General features: G+C 43.5%; 3 protein-coding genes and 2 non-coding genes across 9 annotated transcripts in view; 1 reads left to right on the forward strand and 4 right to left on the reverse strand.

Annotated features, from left to right (window-relative positions):
- The first annotated feature begins 87 nt into the window (after nucleotides 1-87).
- acat2 (acetyl-CoA acetyltransferase 2) lies at nucleotides 88-4,573 on the forward strand. The gene is made up of 9 exons (XM_036550142.1): nucleotides 88-232; nucleotides 1,063-1,197; nucleotides 1,599-1,780; nucleotides 2,010-2,127; nucleotides 2,268-2,411; nucleotides 2,557-2,679; nucleotides 3,197-3,351; nucleotides 3,535-3,645; nucleotides 4,172-4,573. The coding sequence occupies exons 1-9, from the start codon at nucleotides 184-186 to the stop codon at nucleotides 4,340-4,342; spliced, it is 1,188 nt and encodes a 395-aa protein (XP_036406035.1). The 5' UTR covers nucleotides 88-183; the 3' UTR covers nucleotides 4,343-4,573.
- A 797-nt stretch (nucleotides 4,574-5,370) lies between these two features.
- tcp1 (t-complex 1) lies at nucleotides 5,371-11,602 on the reverse strand. Its single transcript, XM_036549768.1, has 12 exons — nucleotides 11,515-11,602; nucleotides 10,434-10,519; nucleotides 9,871-9,999; nucleotides 9,270-9,367; nucleotides 9,041-9,151; nucleotides 8,619-8,800; nucleotides 8,023-8,149; nucleotides 7,271-7,446; nucleotides 7,053-7,176; nucleotides 6,416-6,608; nucleotides 6,141-6,304; nucleotides 5,371-5,894 (listed from the first exon to the last, which is right to left on the reverse strand). The coding sequence occupies exons 1-12, from the start codon at nucleotides 11,585-11,587 to the stop codon at nucleotides 5,681-5,683; spliced, it is 1,677 nt and encodes a 558-aa protein (XP_036405661.1). The 5' UTR covers nucleotides 11,588-11,602; the 3' UTR covers nucleotides 5,371-5,680.
- Nucleotides 9,644-9,780, reverse strand: LOC118792772. The gene has a single exon (XR_005005626.1). It is a non-coding gene; the product is annotated as a small nucleolar RNA SNORA29 (small nucleolar RNA).
- LOC118792773 lies at nucleotides 10,918-11,055 on the reverse strand. The gene has a single exon (XR_005005627.1). It is a non-coding gene; the product is annotated as a small nucleolar RNA SNORA29 (small nucleolar RNA).
- Nucleotides 11,603-14,327: 2,725 nt separating the features above from the next.
- Nucleotides 14,328-20,322, reverse strand: part of LOC118791932 (pleckstrin homology domain-containing family G member 1) — a 73,393-nt gene continuing 67,398 nt past the window's right edge. For all 5 annotated transcript variants that reach the window (XM_036549492.1, XM_036549491.1, XM_036549494.1 and 2 more), the window contains 2 exons: nucleotides 18,160-19,783; nucleotides 14,328-17,904 (listed from right to left, as the gene is read on the reverse strand). In XM_036549492.1, the coding sequence (XP_036405385.1) occupies nucleotides 16,856-17,904; nucleotides 18,160-19,783 (2,673 nt within the window). In that variant the 3' untranslated portion in view covers nucleotides 14,328-16,855. The remainder of the gene's footprint in view (nucleotides 17,905-18,159; nucleotides 19,784-20,322) is intronic.

Here is a 20,322-nt window from a genome sequence, read left to right on the forward strand (position 1 = left end):
AAGGCCTGTTTTGCATGCGTCTTTACTCTGAAGGCGTCCGGTTTCGAATGGCGAGCACTGCATGCAAATTAGGGGGAGTCGCCGTAGAATGGTTGGCTGGTCCGCATTCTCGCCTGACAACCAGCAAGCTGTAAAAGGGGCTAGGATTTTACTTAGCGAAACAGAACGGAGTAGCAATAAGACATGGATACGGATGCTGTTGTTATCGTCTCTGCTGCAAGGACTCCTATTGGTAAGTATCTACTTAATGCCCTTTATTTTGCTGCACAGGATGTGACGGTATTGCAGCCGGCAGGTAATGATTTTCAGAGTGCATTTTATGCAGCTAGTGCACTATACCGTGTGATTTAATGTAGCTAAAGGACATATTTCTTGTTTCCTGCTTGCTCGCTGTTATACTTTACTCGTGATTGTTCGACTTAGCATGGTTATCAAAATGTATGTGTGTGTTTGGTAACGTCAGACATTGATCTGTCTTAACTGCAAGATTAGAATCGCTGTGTTGCCACCAAGCTATTATAGTAATCAAGCTAAGCAGCTACCGTTTAGCCCCTTTCATGTCGCGAAAGTGCCTGCATCGTACGTGCCATTCATTTCAGAAGTAGGTAACTGTCCCATACCAGCCATTGGTTGCTTTACATTGTGGCCACTTTCTTGCGGCTGTGAATGGCTCTTTAGGGATAGTGCCACGAAGATGGGGTGAGCTGTGATTGGCTGAACCGCTTAAACTATGAACACTTCCGCGCGGAACTCTTTTGGCAGGGCTACAAAATTGATCTTTTTTCATCTTTATATAAAATTCTATTTTTAAACACAGATATCTGACAGTGTAATTATTAGTTACTAAAGACATTTATTAACAAGCAGACTAGCTTGCTACTTTTGTGGGTCTTTTATTTCACACTGCCAAAGATGAATTGGTGGTGTTTCAGTAAAAATGGTTGCTAACAACGTTGTTGCTCCACACCCCCTTACCTTGATAAATATGCTCTCAAGTACAGAATCTTCTTCTTTGTACAGATTTTCATTGGGTAAAAGACTGTTTTGTAAATGTTCACCTAGGTTCCTTCAATGGTGTCCTATCCACTGTGCCTCTGCATGACCTGGGGGCAGCTGTGATCAAGGAGGTCCTGAAGAGGGCTCACCTGAATCCAGATGAAGTATCTCAGGTCATAATGGGACATGTGCTCACTGCTGGTAACATTGGTCTCCTCCTGTTCATTATATCTACTCATGTATATAGTAGCCAAACATACAGTGCATAGTGGTAAGGTACAGGACTCATAACTGAAGGGTTGGTTTGATTCCCTGTTGGGGCACTGCCGCTGTACCCTTGGGCAAGGTTGTTAACACAATTACCTCAAAAAATGTCCAGCTGTATAATGCAGAACATTTAAAACTGTAACCTACATGCAACCTAAAATTGTAACCTACTTCTAAATGACAACAATGTAATGTAATATTCATGTGTGGTGTTCAGAGTGAAGTCAGTTAATGCTGTAAAAGTATGATGAAGTGTCTTTTTTTGTTAGGCTATCACAATGAACAATTATGTGAATTCATAGACCATTGATGGGCTGTTTGACCCCTGTTCTCAGGTCATGGGCAGAACCCGGCGCGGCAGGCCAGTGTAGGAGCAGGCATCCCCTACCCGGTGCCAGCATGGAGCTGTCAGATGGTGTGCGGTTCGGGGCTGAAGGCGGTATGCCTTGGGGCGCAGTCCATCCAGACCGGGGAGTCCAGTGTAGTGGTGGCTGGGGGTATGGAGAGCATGAGCAGGGTAAGTCCAAGACTAAAGATTGGATGTTGCAATGACGCTATTGAGAAACCATGGCAAAACCTTCTTGATTAAACTCTTAGTGCCTAAACCTGGTGGCCATTGACAGAACTGATTTTAACCTGAGTTGCAGAAGATGTCATTGGAATTAATAGGGATACAGCAAAGATGACATTTTTATCTAAAGAGCATCACAATTTTAAGGTGTCTTTCTATGTCCTGTACCCCTCAGACTCCCCACACAGTGCAGATGCGATCTGGAGTTAAAATGGGGGACTCCACACTGCAGGATTCTATCCTCTCTGATGGGCTGACTGATGCCTTTCACAGCTACCACATGGGAATCACAGGTCAGGAGCCCATGCAGATAACAAACATTCTGGCCTGAAAATGTCATTGCACTCTTGATACATATTCTCTTACATTAACTTAATGCTTCCCCATTCAGTCAGCCATGCTAATGTGAATAACCTTGCTGTTTTCTCTGTAGCGGAAAATGTTGCCAAACAGTGGGGTGTGAGTCGTGAGGATCAGGACCAGTTTGCAGTCTCCTCCCAGAACAGGACAGAGGCAGCCCAGAGAGCAGGCTATTTTGACCAGGAGATTGTACCTATTATTGTGCCATCCCGAAAAGGCAAGACTGTTAATAACTGTATCATGAGTGTAGTGTAATATTCAAAAGTTGAAACATTCTGTCCCAATCAGTAAATTAGATATGAACGTTAACTGACAGATTTTTTTGTGCACGGTTTGAAGGAGGTTTTTCCTGTGTGTTTCAGGACCAGTGGAGGTGAAAATGGATGAGTTTCCTCGCCACGGCAGCAACCTGGACGCCATGTCCAAGTTAAAGCCCTGCTTTGTGAAGGATGGCACGGGCACAGTGACTGCTGGAAATGCTTCAGGTGGGCAGGACTCACTCGTATCTGATTGGCAGCGTGGTCAGATCAAAGGTTGTGTTCAAACACTGAGACCTTGCAAACACATACGGAGGCAAAAGCCAACTTTATGTGTGACGATAAGTCAGTTCAGCTGTGGCCTTTGTGAGTGGCATAGTGTGTCATCAGATTGATTGATTGTCATCAGCTCCCTGACTTTGAGCAGGGCATGATTACCACTGATACTCATAAACTGACCATGTATTCAGCTCTGTGTGCTTTGAAACACTGTCTCAGCCAGAAGCTAAAAGTAGTATGGTATATGTATGTATATCTATGAAAAGGTGTGGTTGAAAACATGGTATACATAGGTAGCCTAGCCACACAGACAGTGCCAGAATGTCCTTTAAACAAGCAGATTCTCCTAGAGAAAGGCGTATCGGACAGAAGGACCTGAAAATATGTTCAGACTGTTGAATGTCTGTGTAATTAGCGTGTGGAACAAACAATGTCAGTGGTTTGTCTTACGCTGTCCTCTGCTTAGGGATAAATGACGGAGCTGCAGCAACAGTTCTCATGACCCTGTCAGAGGCAAACAGAAGGGGTTTGAAGCCGATGGCAAAAATCATTTCCTGGGCCCAAGTAGGTCTGGATCCATCAGTAATGGGAACCGGGCCTATTCCAGCCATCAGAAAAGCTGTAAGTACACCACGGAACACTTCAGAGCTTAATGGGATGTTACTGCAACATCTGGAGGTTGTACAAGATGTGATCAAAATGCTTCTTCAACCACAGCAGTTAATCTGCAGCTTGTGACACTGTTCTTGTTGTTTTTTGCTGGCAGTTGGTAAATGTAAAATTAACAGGGAGTTCTGTTTCCAGCTGGAAAAAGCAGGTTGGCAGAAGGATGAGGTGGATCTGTTTGAAATCAATGAAGCTTTTGCTGCCCAGTCTGTCGCTGTTGTGAAAGAACTCGGCCTCTGCCATGACAAGGTACCGCTGGGATTCATTTCAGATCAGATTATGAAAATAGCAAGCAGGGCCAAGTGCAGTGACCTTAAAAGGTATTTAAACCTTGAGTTCAGGCCACTGAATTTTGTCCATCTCTAATTATGAACACATATCCCCATTGTAATAGAGCTCTGTGGACTAAACTGAAAGTTTACATTTTGTTATTTTACAGACACTGTTATCCAAAGCGACTTTAAAGCTACAAATACAAAGTGCATTTCACAAAGCAGGTTAAAACAGGTTAAACAGTTTAAAAATATCTAAACAGATTTAAACTCCTGGTAAGGTTATTGCCAATGAGATATCATGGTTGATTGATGCCAGACTGTTCATGATAATGATGATGACGATGGTGTTTACAGTATTTTGTGGTAGTTTCGTATCCCGGGTATCTTAAAATGCATTCAGATTTGCTGCATGTTAAAGTGCATGTACATTTCATGTCCCTGCCGTCCAATAGCAGGGATATCACCATTATTGTTGCTCTGGGCTTGCATTCTCTCTGCAGGTGAATGTGAGTGGAGGGGCCATCTCCCTGGGCCATCCCCTGGGCATGTCCGGCTGTCGGGTCCTGGTGACCCTTCTGCACGCGCTCCAGCGGACGGGAGGAAAGAGAGGCGTGGCAGCGCTCTGTATAGGGGGCGGAATGGGGATAGCCATGTGTGTAGAAAGAGTGTGAAAGCAGGATGGTTTACCTGGAGGAAAGTGTGGGAAGGTGTTGTTTTACATTAGATTAGACACCCTTGGGACATTCCTCTGTTCTTTCCTCTGAGGGACACTAATTATGTACTGTTAGCGCTTAAGAATTTAGGTGAGATGCAGACTATCCAGAGAAGTCTATCTTTAATATGCAAAGTGCCAAGAGGCTATACTAGCCTGTACCTTAACTGTTTACTGTAGAAAGGTTGTAGAATGCATTGTTGGTGTGTACATGTCTGTATAAATTATGACCAATTTGCTTCCTTAAAGTAAAATATACATGTGTATGGATAGAACTCTAATTGTGCAATAAATAGCTTGACTAATTAAATTTTATTTGTTTAGCAATTTAAGGCTTTTACATTGTCATATACAGTGATGATCAGCCTAGAACAATGATACAGTCCCACTTCGTCTCAGGTGGAAACTGCTTTATAGGTTATATAGCGCATTTAAATACAGTGCAAAAGGAGTGACCAGACAAAATAGGATACTTCTGCAGTCACATATTGCGATTGATTATTTACAAGAACAGTGCTTAGTATAAAGTTTACTGAAACAGGCTAGCCAGCCTTGCAAGCTACTCTAGTTTTGTCCAAATGGTAATTTGTCCAGACATTTTTGTGTATCAAATGATGTTCCTTTTGCTCTGGGATATTTAGTAAGCATCTATGGCTTAGGTTAAAGTTCTGATATAAACAGCCATGAATTTGAAAATGAGTGTAATGTAATGTAATGAATTTGTGCACTAATGCAAGTCATGGTCACTGAAAATCCAGATTGCTTTTTCAAGTTGGGGCTTAACTGCTCTCAGGGCAACCAACTGGATAAGTTGAATCCCCAGTTTCTCCAGGTGTCGATCACCTGTTAGTTGAAAGGCATCTTTACAACGCACAGGACTAGGTAGCTCTACACAGAGGACACTAAATGTCACTTATGGAAAAGAAAACAGTCTCAGGGTAATTGTAAATTTGGCAATGACACCAACTCACATAATTCAGATTTAATTCAGATTTTGTTGGATTCATCTGGTGCAAAACTGAGAACAGTAACAGGGTGATTAACAGGTTCACTGCAATTGTCGTACTCTGACAGTAAAGGACTGTTTTGATATTAAGTGAGCATCAACACAATTAATGGGGGCCTCTACAATCTTTATTCCAACGTCCAAAACGTTACAGTTCCAACAGCTACAGCTTGCCTGTGGAAGCAAGAGAAGTGAAGTGCACAGCCTACATCCTGTCAAACAGTACAGTAAATGCTTGTATAAATACAGGTAAGAAAACACTAGGACAATCTCTGAGGCTGCTGGAAGTGTTCAGCCTTCAAGAGATCCAGACTCCACTGCATCCTGGTATGATGGCCCCCCTTCCTTCTGTTCTGGGAACAGCTTGATGAGGTCATCGATTCGGAGGATGGTGATGGCTGCCTCGGTGGCAAACTTCAGGCTCTTGGTCTTCACCATGGTTGGCTCGTACACTCCAGCTTGCTTGTTGTCTCTGGGCTTCCCGTTGACCAGATCCAGACCGATCCTTTTAACACACATTTGATAACATAAATGCACAAGCTACTAACGCTCACGTTCAAAACAATGTTTTGTTTCACCACTCAAATAATATAAATAAATATAGTACAGATTATTATAGTATTATATACTACTTATAGCACATTTATAGTATTCTCCATGTATGAAACATCCCATGCGCATCCAACTGAACTTTGAAATGCTTTGGTTCCCTACACTGTACCATGTTCCACACCCCTGCACTAGTACTGACCATTTGAGGTTCTTGCGCTCTGGGTTGACCTGGGCTTCATTGTGGAAAGCTCTCAGCTTAGCCACCAGGTCAGTGGAGTCCTGGGCGGCATTCACAGCCAGGGTCTTGGGGATGATTAGCAGAGAGCGGGCAAACTCAGCAATGGCCAGCTGTTCGCGGGAACCCTGGGACGAACAATGATCAGGGTCAACCGCCACACTTCCACAGCAGTCTGACAAAAACTACACAGACAGTCCAGCAGAGTTCAACAGTAACGGAATTGTGCTGGTCATTACCATGCTGGTGGCATAGTTCTCCAGGTAAATGGAAAGAGCTGCCTCAACAGCGCCTCCCCCTGGCACGACAGACTTGGACTCCAGCACTCTCTTGACCACACAGAGCGCGTCGTGCAGAGAGCGCTCCATCTCGTCACACATGAAGTCGTTGGCCCCACGCAGGATGATGGAGGCAGATGTGCGGGCCTTAGTGCTGACAGACACAAGCAGAAGAGTCTGTCAGACACAGTTCTGGCGGCAAACTGTCACACTTCCTTTCTATCAAAGGGGTATTGCAGTAGATAGATGTGTCCAAAGGTGGTTCATTGCTTCAATGGGGCAATTTATAATTTAGAGTCAATTGATAAAACAATACCTGTGCATCTATCGAAACATTAAAACTTCAGTGACAATGTTCAAAGCTTCCACAGTCAGCCATCTATACCTGAGGTATGATCAGACGATTCACTGAAGTATTTACTAGAATGAATTCACAGGCAAACTAATGAAATGAAGTTATGCCCCAGGTCTAAATACAATCAACTGTAGTTACCAACACATTAGAAGTAATAAAGTAATAAGCATCTGGCACCTAAAACCCTCATAGCTCCAGAATCTTGGTCTTGTTTCTGCATGTCACTTGAGATTAGAGACTCACTTCTTGATGAGGATGAGCTCATCGTCACACACTCTTTCCTGTACAACCTCCTCTGCCTGGCCCAGCATGGTAGCCTCAAACGTCTCCTCTCCCTCCAGGTTAGACAAGGATGGACAAACGGTGGCTGAAGAACAGTTACACATCAAAGTCATTTAAAACAAATTTAATACACATCAAGTAAAAAACAAACAAACAAAAAAAAAGCAGTTTCAGCTTACCTCCTGTTGCCTTGGCGATGCGTTTGAGGTCCCTCTTCAGGACCCTGCGAACAGCCATGGCCCCTGCATCCACAAAGTACTTCAGGCACATGTCATCGATGCCCCCAGTGGTCAGGATGACATTTGCACCTGAGGCAAGGATCTTCTGAATGCGCTCCTTTGTGATGTCAGACTCCCTGCCAAACGCAAAACACACCCGTAACATCACCGGCAACACACCCGTAACATCACCGGCAACACACCCGTAACATCACCGGCAACACACCCGTAACTACACCGGCAACACACCCGTAACCACACCGGCAACACACCCGTAACTACACCGGCAACACACCCATAACTACACCGGCAACACACTCATAACTACACCGGCGACCTGGTGCTAATCAGTGGACTCATTTCAAGAATTACTAAATCACATTACTTAGTTCAGCAGTTCTGATGTATTTAATATTGCTATAAAGTTTGTAAATTCAATTTTGGGGGCAATAATTTTGTGCCCGTCTCCAAATACTTAGTGACAACTGACAAGATAAATTGCCAAAACAAATCTGTTCAGCCCAAAGTAATTCCAAAAATACAACGATTTCCAGAGTAAGAGGCTTCAGGCCAAGATTGCTTTATCCCACGCGTATAACCACTCACACTATGTTTAGTGTGGCAGCAATTGAAATGGGAATCAAAAGCAGATCATTTCAGACATTTAACTCGTCTCACTGTGTCAGTGCTGAGTAACACAGCGACGGACGCACCTCTGTCTGATCTGGTCCAGTTTCTCAGGGTCACTGATGACCACTTGGACCCCCATCTTCATCTTGGTCTTCTGCAGGCTGAAATCCAGACACGCCACCTTGGCATTGGTCACACGCTTCACCATACCTGAGGAGACAATGCAAGATCAGATGTAATGTTACTCTCAAAATGAACATTTCTTCACACAGATTTCCGCACATCAAGCATTGCGAATTTTTCGAAACTTAACCCCTGGACATAATTCAGTTTCTGTTGTAAGACACTTTTCTTACTGCAGGTAAAAGACTCATTCTGAACCAAGACCGGCTGTTTAGTGTGATTCATACATTATAAAGTCTGATGTGCATCTGTAATACAACGGGATATTTCACGCCAGCTTCATTACATTTGCAAGCAGCTCCAGCACAGGTTTAGAGCAGTGTGTGTCCGGCTTGAACAGTGCGGCTGCAACCCATATACAGGCACGCACCCATTAACGCTGCTCAAAGCCAGTTTCATTTTTCCCACGCGTATAACTGCACACACCACTTTATAAGCATGGCAGCAAATGAAAATGGGAACAGGGGGAATACCACCTACTGCCCCAACCCCTCACCTTGTGATCCAACTGTGCAATTGAGCGCGTAACCGTTGACCAAGAAGCTCTCTTTCTGGCTGCGTCCGTGGGCTTTGAGCACGTTGACCGAATTGATGGGGTAGCGAGCCACGCCCTTCCCGTCAACGAACTTCACTGCAAGAGCTGCATCAACTACCATGTTTGCAAAGAAGTCTGCATCACTGACGGAATGTCAAGGACCAATGACAATGTCTTAGTTTCAATTATCAATCGAAATTTCACACAGTTCAGTGTTATAAGTGTTATCTTCAAGTTCATTTCTGCATAAACAGCAAAAACAATGAAATGGAGGACATTTATAGAAAAGGAGAAAGAATCCTCATTAAATTTACAGAAAGTATTTGCACTTTTGAGTGCTGGGAGTTTTGAGCGATCCAATATTATCAGGGGTAAAAGGATACACTCCAATAATTTTGGAGGACATTGAGGTTTTTGCTGCGTTAACGAGACATTCCCTTCCCAGATCATCTGTGCCAATGGTGAGGTTCTCATTAATGTACCGCACCGCTTCCCTGCAATGACAATGAAAAACGCATTAAACTGAGTAAAGCAAAAAAGAACATGACAGTATAATCTGGTCCTGTTCTGCGCATTTCCTAAGCAGAACATACGCATAAAGACAAGACTTACTTGCAAGCCAGGCGATATCCACTGATTATAGACGTGGGGTGAATTTTCTGCTTCACAAGTTCATCTGCACTCTTCAGCAACTCTGCAGCAATGATCACCTTAAACCAACAGAATAAAACTCAGATTGGTGGACTTGAACAAGCTCTTCAGAAATTCTGAAAATGTTCAGGTTCTCAGACACTTTGAAATGATGTCAGAAACATGGGATGGGCAACAGTGGGAAGTGATAATCACTGGAATTACTTTATACAGACAGGGCACATCAGTCACTAAAACTCCAGGCACACTACGAGATAAGAAATACACTACTATGCGCTTATGGTGCTCTAGCCTGTATTAAGGCATTAACTGAGCAAGTAAATTCCACTGCATTAAATGCAATGTACTGTCATTTCATATAAGAGAGGTGGAAAAGGCAAACCCCTCCTCCAGACAATGACAGCATTTCTCTCTCCCATTAGCATAGCCAGTCATTCGTGGTGAAGGGAATGAATGGTACTAAAACGGGATCCAGTCTGTCAGGTACCAGGCTACCGAGTAAAGCTGGGAATATTGACCATGTATCGCTCTGGGTGACAAAGTGCAGCAGTCCAGCACTCACCACTGACGTGGTTCCGTCTCCAACCTCTTTGTCTTGCAGGTCAGCCAGCTCGCACAACACTTTAGCTGCAGGATGTTCAACCTCCAGGAGCTTCAGGATCGTGGCTCCATCATTGGTGATGGTAACATCCTGAATTAATATAAAATAAAGGTTAAAGCTAAGCACTTGATGGCTCAGGGGAAAATGCAAACTCAAACAATGTCTGTAGAGGACATAAAATGCATTTACGCTAATATTGTGACTAATTAATCTAACACAATGAGGTCCAACTGAAGATAACTTAACAATGGATGAAAATAATTTGTTACAGGGCATTTTTACACTTGTATTGTGGCAACTAACTACACAAAGTATGTTTTCCCCACAAGAAGTCAGAAAACCACAAAACCCAAGCAACCAAGATCTAGGATGGCAATTACAAACTGACTTTAGAATACTGCATCAGTGCAATTCATAATCAAGTGATTCCCGGACAATCAAACAACCTTAAATGTAATAACTCTTAATCACTGATGGTCTTTTCTTTCAAAGAAATAACAGTATTCGAAACGATATTTACTTACTCCAATGTCGTCCACCAACATCTTATCCAGGCCAACAGGACCGAGGGAGCTTTTCACTATGTTTGCGATCGAGGCCGCTGCCATGACTGCAAAAGGTGACCAAAGACAGCTGTACTTGAGACTTTCTTTAAAGCATGCTTAAACTCGCAGCTCTACCTTTTCTTAAATACAAATCCCCGATGGAAAACAACGATTCAAAGAAATGGTAAGGACACACTATTACCTGTTCAGCCTGACATCTTCAGTCTTAGGGGTAACAATGTGAAGTATAGTGACAAATTCAAAAATGGGAACCTCGGTGCAGCGGGGTGGGGCTGTTAGCGAACAGATGCCGACAAAAGCTAAATATGGTAGCTAGCTAGCTAGCTAGCAAGCGGTCAAACAAAGACACCAGTTGACTAGGTTAAAAAGATCACATACAGACATTTCTCTCGAGATAACAGGAGACTTTTATATAAATGACACCGGCTAGCTGCAGAACGTATAGCTCATGTGCTGTCAATTCATGTAAGAGAAACGGATGACGCCGGTCCCTCCTTCAGACAATGACAGGATATTCTGTCTCCCATTCGCATAGCCAGTCATTCGTGGTGGGATGAATGAATGGTACTAAAACGGGATATATCTGTACGTTCACAACTAACAAGTAAGGCTAAGTAACTTTACTATGTAAAGGCTAGTTTGTGGAAATCACTACGCCCATCGACGGCAAAACAATGCAAGCTAGCTACCATTACTTAGCAAACCTCCTAGCTAGCCAGTCTTGCGAGCTAGACAACCGCATACAGAGAACCCTGCAAGCTAATTAGCAAGCTAACTTTGATATCTTGCATGTTTTCAGACAACAGTGTAGCAGTTTATAAAACTCCGGTTTAGCTGTTACTACGTTCCGTTATTCTGTGCGTTAAAGGAGGAATAGGTATCCGCTGCGAATTAGCTTAAGTAGCTTTTTCCACACGTGCGACGTAGCATCGTCTTGTCACACCGCCATATTCCAGTCAATCGCGCACTGTTCTTTTCACGGAAATCGCACCGGGATTTTCCGCGAGCTTGGTGTTCAAAGACAGAGAAATGATCTCACCATTTTGAGTGCGGACTGACTCGCCAGTGCTTCTCTGGCCGAGCACGTTTAGCGGACCTTCCAGCACCGACATCTTGCTTCGCCGCTTCAAAAGACGGGAAAGAAAAATCGCCTTTGCACTATGGGTAACCGGCGTCGCGCACAGACTTATGGGATACCACGAGCATTAGCTGGAATGTTCGAGATCCATAACGGAGCTACCCTGAAATGATGCTGTTTGAAAGTCACAGACTGTTTAAATGTGGCTATCGTATATGTCAGTAATGCTGGTTAGTAAAATACATTACTAATCTGGTTCCATTTATACCTAAGATCACATTTGTAATCGTTCTGCTTTTGTCTCACTCTCAACTACATTTCCCAGGCAACAATATGACGTCACTTCCTTTCAATGGTCCAAATTAAAATGCAGGATCCCTGAATGCTGATCCAGAATCAGCTAATCCAACCCCAACCTTGTATTCAAAGATCTTGTATAAAAACTGACACTGATTCCAGGTCAGTGTGCGGGACAGTTTTTGTCCACGCAACAAACCTTGGCGGCCTCTACCGGCGGGAGAAATGTCACAAATCATTTATCGACGCAGATTTGTGTTCCGATTTTTCACGACTATAAAATGGCAAACCGTTTCAAATTTTAGATGTTAAAACGGCTTGCCATACCACTAAGACAGTTCTGGGAAAGTTTAGTTTTATTGGACACATTTTACTAGTGCTTGATATGTCGTCCAGCAGCGTACCTTTGTAATGCACACACATTGCGCATAATTATATGTAAAAATTGCAGAGAAGACCCGAATAAATAAATCGCGATTAATCCAAACAAGAAGGTATACAAACATTGGCGTAAGCTCTCGAACGTACAATATATAAAATAGAACGACTTTGTTTAATTGTTATAGTTGATGCATTGCTGGCAATAAATTACACATAGGTTTTTACATGTTTTTTTTACATCTATAAACTTCCTGATTTAAAAAGTTAGTAATCGCGAAATGTGTGACGTGTACAAAGGGAGGTAAAGTTCAATGTATCTTTACGCATTGGATATCCTGTTATTGTAAGTAAGCTATTCTAGCATTCTGAGCGATTTTTAAATTGTAGGGCCCTTTTTTGCCCACTAGAAGGAGTGAGCAGACAAGGAAAGATGACTGGAATTCGTGCTTCAATGTCAGATGACGAAAAAAATGTTTAGCAAGCAGGGGGGGGGGGTAGTCAGGGGTGATTATGTGCGTGTAGTTTAAGGCTTTAAAAAACCCAACTAACTTTGCAGTAAAGGAGGGTCGATGGATGAAAATGCATGATCACCCATAACATGACGTAATCTGGAGTTGCAGGATTGAAGTTCATGTCAGGGTCAGCATGTTCGGGTAAGCAGGACCTGTGCTATTTTTTGAGAACAAGTTGAGAAATCCTAGAATTGATCATAAAATTAATTCATTTACTGTTAGGCAATGGAAGTTAGCCAGGACAGTGGGGAAGTAGGCTGACCTTTTTGATTTAGTCAACACCTTGGCAGTTCTGGTTTGGATAAGCTGCAGTTTGTTTGGTGAGCTGGCTGGCAGGCCTCCAAAGAGTGCATTGCTGAAATCAATCCTGGAGAAACTAAAGGCACAGACCAACTTCTCAGCATCTGGCATTTTAAGTGATGGCATGAGTGTATAGAGATATTTTTCAAGGGAAAGAAGGTTGTTTGGCAGACATGTTTTTCAGAAGAGGAGAGGGGTATCACTTGACTATCTATGCTAGATGATCCGCTAGATACCATTAACTGACAGAACCATCAGTTAAGACTATTCTTATGAATTTCATCTTTTCATTGTTTAAGATTTTTGAAGTCATATCAATTTCATACAGATCCTAATTTGATATTTCACAGACCTTCATTGACTGCAGTCCTGAGTTAAATCGGTCAGCTAGATAAAGGTGGTTGATGGAATGCAACGGAATGATGGAATTCACTCTAATGTAAGTTAAGGGTTTCAGATTTTGTAAGGAACTAATCTGTTAGCCACCAAAACACTGGGGATTAAATGCTAAAAGCACACATACTGTAGCAACATCTTAATACTAAAGACTCCATACATCACAATTCATGTGCAAAACAGATATTAAAATATCTGTAGTATTAATAATGATATAGCATTATTAGGGGGCAAAGAAACAACAGCACCTCATCAGGATATTTCCCCGTAACAGGAAGCCCTTTATAATGAACAAGTTCTTATGCAAAATCCAATATGGCATCTCCTTCTAATGAAGAAATCCAGATCATAAATATGAAAGGTACACATGTTGCATAGAGCTGAATATGTCTCAAATGTATACTAAGTTGGCAAAAACAGAATGCAAATCAATAGGGTGCATACCCTCCTAACAATAATAACAGTGAACAATTGCCTTGTTGTAATATACATTTATTTATTGCCTCCAATACATTTGTTTTCCTAAGCGATGACAGCTAGGCAGTTAAAAACTTACTTAACTTAAACTTTAGAGCATACGGTTATAAAGCAAATCTAAAGCATAAAATTTTACTTTCCTAAAATGTACATACATCTTTACAAAGTGTTTACAAATCAAATGTAAAAAAGGAAAAAAAAGTGCAAAAGACTCAGTTCAATGGACAAAAGGTTGACAATCCCCACCTGTAAAGCAAAGAAAAAAGTAGCTACATGTACAATGAATAAACAATGAAAAACTGAGGACATACTTCATTCATATTCTTACAATATTTTTGGTATATTTACATTTACATTGGTGGTATGTCTTGATATTTTGCATTTGAACTTTGAACTTTATCACTGAACAGTGCTTTGAGATTTTTTTTTATTTTTTATAACATTCACAGTATACATAGGAACCAAATTGGGGTTTGCTGAAATATCACAGGATTACAGTCAGGCAACCTTTAAATAAATATTTTCACTTAATTTACAAACTTTCTGAAATTCTTAAAGAGAAACTCCACCCAAAATATATAATATGATGTTTTATAATATGTGTGAAACATGTTGATGACTGGGAATGATGCCTGCAGAGCTCAATTAGCACAGAGCTGAACTGACCCCTCCTGTCATTTGATGATGTATGTGTAACTATAGCACCCCAGAACTGTAACTGTAAATCAGCTAGAGGAATCAGGAAGTTAACAGTAGAGCTCTCTGATTATTTAAAGGCACAAAACAGGCTGTAGATACACTGTGCAGTTTGGCATGGTGAATATTTACTTCTTCTAAAATACCTCTTTCTGTTAGTAACTTCCAACTTCCTCCCACTGAATCACAGCATTATCTCAGAGGAGCCTCAGTTCCATTGACATCTTTAGTATTTGGGATGGGGATAAGGTCTTGACTGACAACCCACTGCAAGCACCATTCTTGGGCTTCACGTTAAGGTTTCATACATATTAGGTATGTCATATTATAGATTATGCCTGGAGTGCTCCTTTATCGTGGCATTGGGTAAACAAGAGGGGTGTGACAAGGAACGCTTATATTGAAATAAAATTGATGTGAATTTCAGTGAAGAACACATCTTGCAACGGTCAAACAGAAAACAATACAGACAGAAACTTATTTGACTGATAAGGTCTGAAATGTGCCCAACCACAACAAAAAAAAAAACATATTTTTACTCTGACCTGGGGCAAACAGGCACCTTTGATCTTTAACTAAATGTTCTTGTCAGCTGCTTTAAGAGCTGATAGGCCTAACTATTGGATTGACCCCAGGTCTGGACTAGATAGTGTCCAATATCATAAACATAACCCTGAAATGAGCAAACCCTTAGTATGTGTTTAAATGTGCAGGTTATCTGAAACAGTGTGCATTCCGTGAGTGGGAGGCTATGAGAAAAGGAACGGTGCTTTCTACAGATCAGTAGTGTTATGGGGGGAGTGTCCCGATATAAACACAAAGGTAAACAAAAAAAAGAATTGAACCTGATGATGTGATAACTATAATAAACATATACATCAGTACAGTACTCCTTAAGCAAAATTTTAATTCCTAATTCTGTGTTCGGTGGTCCCTCATAGAAAAAAAATGTGTTTTAGATTCTTAAAATGTATGGCCTGTTACAGTATGTGCCACTCGAACTACTGATACGTACACAGTGGCCTAAGTACATATTTAACATTTCACACGCATAGTTTTGAAATAAATAGATACTACCGTTGCTTAGCCAAATTAAGCGTAATAACTATATACATTTCTTCAAGACTGCTTTTACTATAGCCTGATCCCTCACTTAAAAGGTCAACATTTGAACAAGAACCACCTTCATTCTTGTTGCTTACATTTGAAGATACTGTTGGACATCCTTACAGTCCTATTTAAAAATACCACTTATGCACATATCATTTCAATATATATGAATGTTTCAGGCATAAAAGCATGCATATCTAATTAATCAATTACTTAGTGACCATTAGTTGTTGGTAATGAAATCCTGAGTTGCAGATACATCTATAAAGTACATGAATTAGTCAGCATCTAAAAATCTATTCTAAATGCTGCACTCCATATGCAAATGATTGGTTTGTGCAATTAAAATACACTTTAGGGTCAATGCTCTGAACTGTGACATACTTATCTATGCAGATAAATATAATACTAAAATTATTTTTTAAAACATGGAGCTTTAATATGAAGATCCATAGAACATAATCTTACACAACTAGAATGGAAACCAACACTACAGTTTGAACTACATCAAATTGCTATGGGCTGCCTTTCAGGTTGGTACTCTATGCTGACTTTTGTGTAAATTATAGTGTTAATAAATAAAGTTTTGAGCAAGTACAATACAGGCCAGGTTGGTGTAGGTGGGGTAAAAGGTCTACATTTAGTTTTTACCAGAGAACAGTGGAGCTTTATAAATATGGCACCATAAATGTGAATGGCAAAGGGCAACAAAATAATTGAGATTGCAGGGTGTAATTAATCCACAAATAATCTCAGTTTCATATGCCTATGTTTTGCTGAACCATACGGGAACATCTATGTATATACACAAGTCACCTTTCAGCAACTTCCAAGGCAGCCTCTATTAGCATAATCCCTTTTAACCTTAGCCAACAGTCTGAGCAATGCAATGCCTGTCTGATCTTAATCTTTAACACTACGTAAACTACAATAAACAATCTATCTTTGACTTTTATTGGTTTCTTAAATATACATACCATTTATCCTTAAACAAGTGTGGAAGACCTTAAGTTATTGTTGGACGTGCTTCTCTGAATCAGATCACAGTACTAGCTGTGCTGTCAAAGTCTCAAACACATGTGCATTATACCAGCACAAGCAATAATGGATACCAGTACACTAAAAAAAATTCCTTAGGCAAAACTACTGGAGCTCAGACACTGAAATTTTTCTCTCAATGACTGCACTATGTTCTGTTGGGTAGCCTGGGGTTCATTCCACAGGTAGTTGTTGAGTTTGCCTTGGTCAGTGAAGGCGGAGAGGGAAACAACAGGGTTGACATTAGCATGGCAGGTTTTGATGGGTGTGCAAGGCAGGCTCTGAGACTGCATTAGGCCTCTGTTGCAGTGCATGTCCAAGCAAGGAGTAGAGACGGCCTGTGGTGCATTATCTCTGACCCCCGAGTCCTGGTCTTCGTCCTCCGACTTAATTTCCACGTAGTCCTCGTCATCGTCATCTCCGGTGTCCTTGAAGTTGGCGAGGTAGTTCTGGGTGGCCCTGTGCGCGCTCAGAGGAGAATGTCTGTTCACCACCACTACCTGCTGAGTGTCCTGGAGCGTCAGGTCGGAGTGCCCATTCGACGACTTCTCCGGGAGGCTGAACTGTCGTCCCGAGTGGGCGAGCCCCGGCACAGGGAACCGAGGGGTCTTCTCTCCCGCCGAGCCCCTGCTGGAGGAAAACTGACTGCTCTCATTTCCCAGCAGATCTGGGGTCTTGCCATTAGCCACTATGGAGGAGGAGGACTGGCACCTGCTGTACGGGAGTGCTTTGGAGGAAGCAGGCCTTCGGCCCAGGGAGTTATAGATGTGCTCCTGGCTTAAGTTCTCCTTGTTTGGCTGATTTATGCACGCGCTCCACCTTTGGGTGGGGGGCGGTGGGGTCGGGAGAGACTTAAGAGCAGGGACGGAGCAGGCCGGGGTCAGCTTGCACTGGGGAGTAGAAATCCGCCCCTCCCCTCTGAGGTCAGAGTCATTTGGCCAGGAGACAAAGTCGGCTAACTCCCCGTTGCTGTAGGTGGAATTCAGCCAGTCCTCCTCCAAACATTTGCTGTCAGAGTCACACTGGGAGCTTCTCTGGGACTGAGGTTCCCCTGATAGTCTGTGTGGTTTCTTCTGGCTGTCTGCGGGGACCTCTTTGAACATGATCTGCTCGTACAGCTGCGAGTATTCTGCAATCCTCGCACCTGAAAGAGAAACGGAAGGTTTTACACACCGAAATGAGCGAACATCAGATTTCTAAAACAGATATTTTTGATGAAGACAAGAGGTCATTTCATAATTAGATTACCCAGTCCTTACAGATGTGGTAAATTATTGGTATTTGCATATGCCTCTAGGTATTCTGACATGTGCAGTGCAATATATACTGACTTTTCACACAAAGATTTCAATGTAAGGGCAACTTAGTGCCACTGAATCTGTATGGCATAAAATTTTACCTATGGCAGCACCCCCTTGCTTCTTCTCCTCCAATATGGCCGCCAGGTCCTTCTGCTTCGTCCTGATCCGGCCGCCCATGTGCTCCTGCTCTGGGCTCTTCATCTTCAGCAGCTGGTTGGCCTTCTTGATCTTCTGGCTGTACTGTCTGGCCATGAGAAAGACCCGGTTCTTGGTCTTGTCTCCCCACTCCAGGGGGATCTCCATGTTGGAGTCAGACAGGATGCTGCTAGTGGAGGCCACCGTGTTGTCCAGGCTGGCCAGGTCGCCAGGGAACAGGCTGCTGCTGAGGCCCAGCAGGCCTCTGTCCTTCTGTGTGTCCCCGTCGTCGAACCTGAAGCTCCCGCTGCTGAGCCTGGCCAGCTTGTTCTTGACAGACTTGACCGTACCCAGGCTCTCTGTGACGGGAGCAGGAGGAGACGGGGGCTCATCTTCCTCCACGTGCTTCTCTCTGACGAGCGTCGGGACGCTCAGGGTGTGGGCCTTTTGCAGGGTCTCCGGCCTGCTCACGGGGAAGGCTGCCGTCAGACGGTCCTGCTTCTTCTCGTTCTTCTTGATGTAGTTCTCCAGGTCGTTCCAGATCTCGTCCACCTGCTCTGACATTTTGTCGGCGGCGGAGATGCAGGAGAGGGAGTCGGAGTTGGAGGAGGTGGTGTCTGGCTCTGCTGGGATGCTATGGTCTGCTGTGGTGTGTTCTCCATTCTGCAGGCTCTCCTCAGAGATTAAGGTGACCAGGCTGTCACAGTGTGCATAGTCTGACTCAAGACCCTGCAGGCTGTCCATTTTACCAACCTCCATCTCACCCTTGAACTGTGCAGGTGGCTGGTCCAAGAGACCTATGGTATCATAGATGTTCTCCTCCATGATCTGGAGGTCACACTTCACTAAAGGAGCAGTGTCCTGGGAAGAGGGCTTGTTGCTCTCAGATGACAAGGTTGCTTTTGGTGCAGGTTCAGTCATTTCACAGTTGTTGGTGGGTTTTTCAGTGGTCTCTACGCTCAATTTAGGCTTCTCCTCCACCACCTCTTGTGGAGCACGTGTGCACTCCTGGTCCCGGCGAATCAGCCCCATCGACTTCAGGTCCTCATAGCTGATGTTGTCATAGACGTTCTCGATGTCATCGATGGTGAGCTGCTCGGCGGAGTCGGAACCAGAGACGTTGCTGGAAGTCTCTGTCTGCAGGCTGTCGGACTGACGGGTCAGGCTCTCCCCTGGGTCTACGGCCTTGCTCTCCGACTGCTTCTCCCCGACGCTGCTTGCTCGCCTCATTACTTTCCTGCCCGCGGGTGGTGCCTCTGGCTCTGTCTGTGTCTGTTCTACATGCCAGCTGCAGGGCCTGCCGGGCGGTCGGCCACCCTCTCTGGTTGGGGACTCCTCCCGGTCTGGGATAGGAGGCTCTGAAGGCAGGAACATCTGATAGATGTCCTCCTCGTCTTCCCCCTGTATGGTTTGCTGGCGGGTGGGGAACATGGCGCGCCTGATCTGGTGATCTGTCCAGATGTTTCTCACCACGTGGTCGCTGCCAAGCACGGAGGCTAGGTGGGGGTCACCATGCACATCGGACGGGCGAGACACGCTGTGGATCGGGACGTGGCCGGCGTCCATCTGCAGCGACTCTTTGGCAGCCTGGTCACACAAAAGAGCAGAGAGGTTTTAACAACAAATGTAAGTTTAATCCTAGTGATGCGAGAACGAAGCTTCATAGACCTCATAAGCAGTGGAGGTATCCTGTGCTTTCCATCACGGACATGTATTAACTAATCAAAAGACTTTCCCCTCTGCAATAAAACACCACTGTTGGTTCAAATGCAACACTTTTTATACACTTTCCTGGAATGCACTCCAGGGAAGTAAATACCAAATGGAAAATGACTGTTACTCCACTAACTTCATCTGAGTGGCTTATAGATGCCTGACAGTTGCACGGTGCCTAAGACTAGAGAGATGAGGAAACCCTGCTGAAAAACCCACCCCAACCGTGGTAGAAGGAAGCCAATCTGTTCAATTACTGTGGGCTTCCAGCCACTGACGACTGATGACATGGCTGGGACTGAACCAACATAAAGGGCTCAACCTGTACACAACACAAGCGCCTTGCCAAAGGAGCCACTTGGAAAATCTACAATACATCTTTTCAAACATGACAGCTCAACTCATTTTGGAAT

Source organism: Megalops cyprinoides, chromosome 17 (assembly GCF_013368585.1).
Source record: "Megalops cyprinoides isolate fMegCyp1 chromosome 17, fMegCyp1.pri, whole genome shotgun sequence".
NCBI lineage: Eukaryota > Metazoa > Chordata > Actinopteri > Elopiformes > Megalopidae > Megalops > Megalops cyprinoides.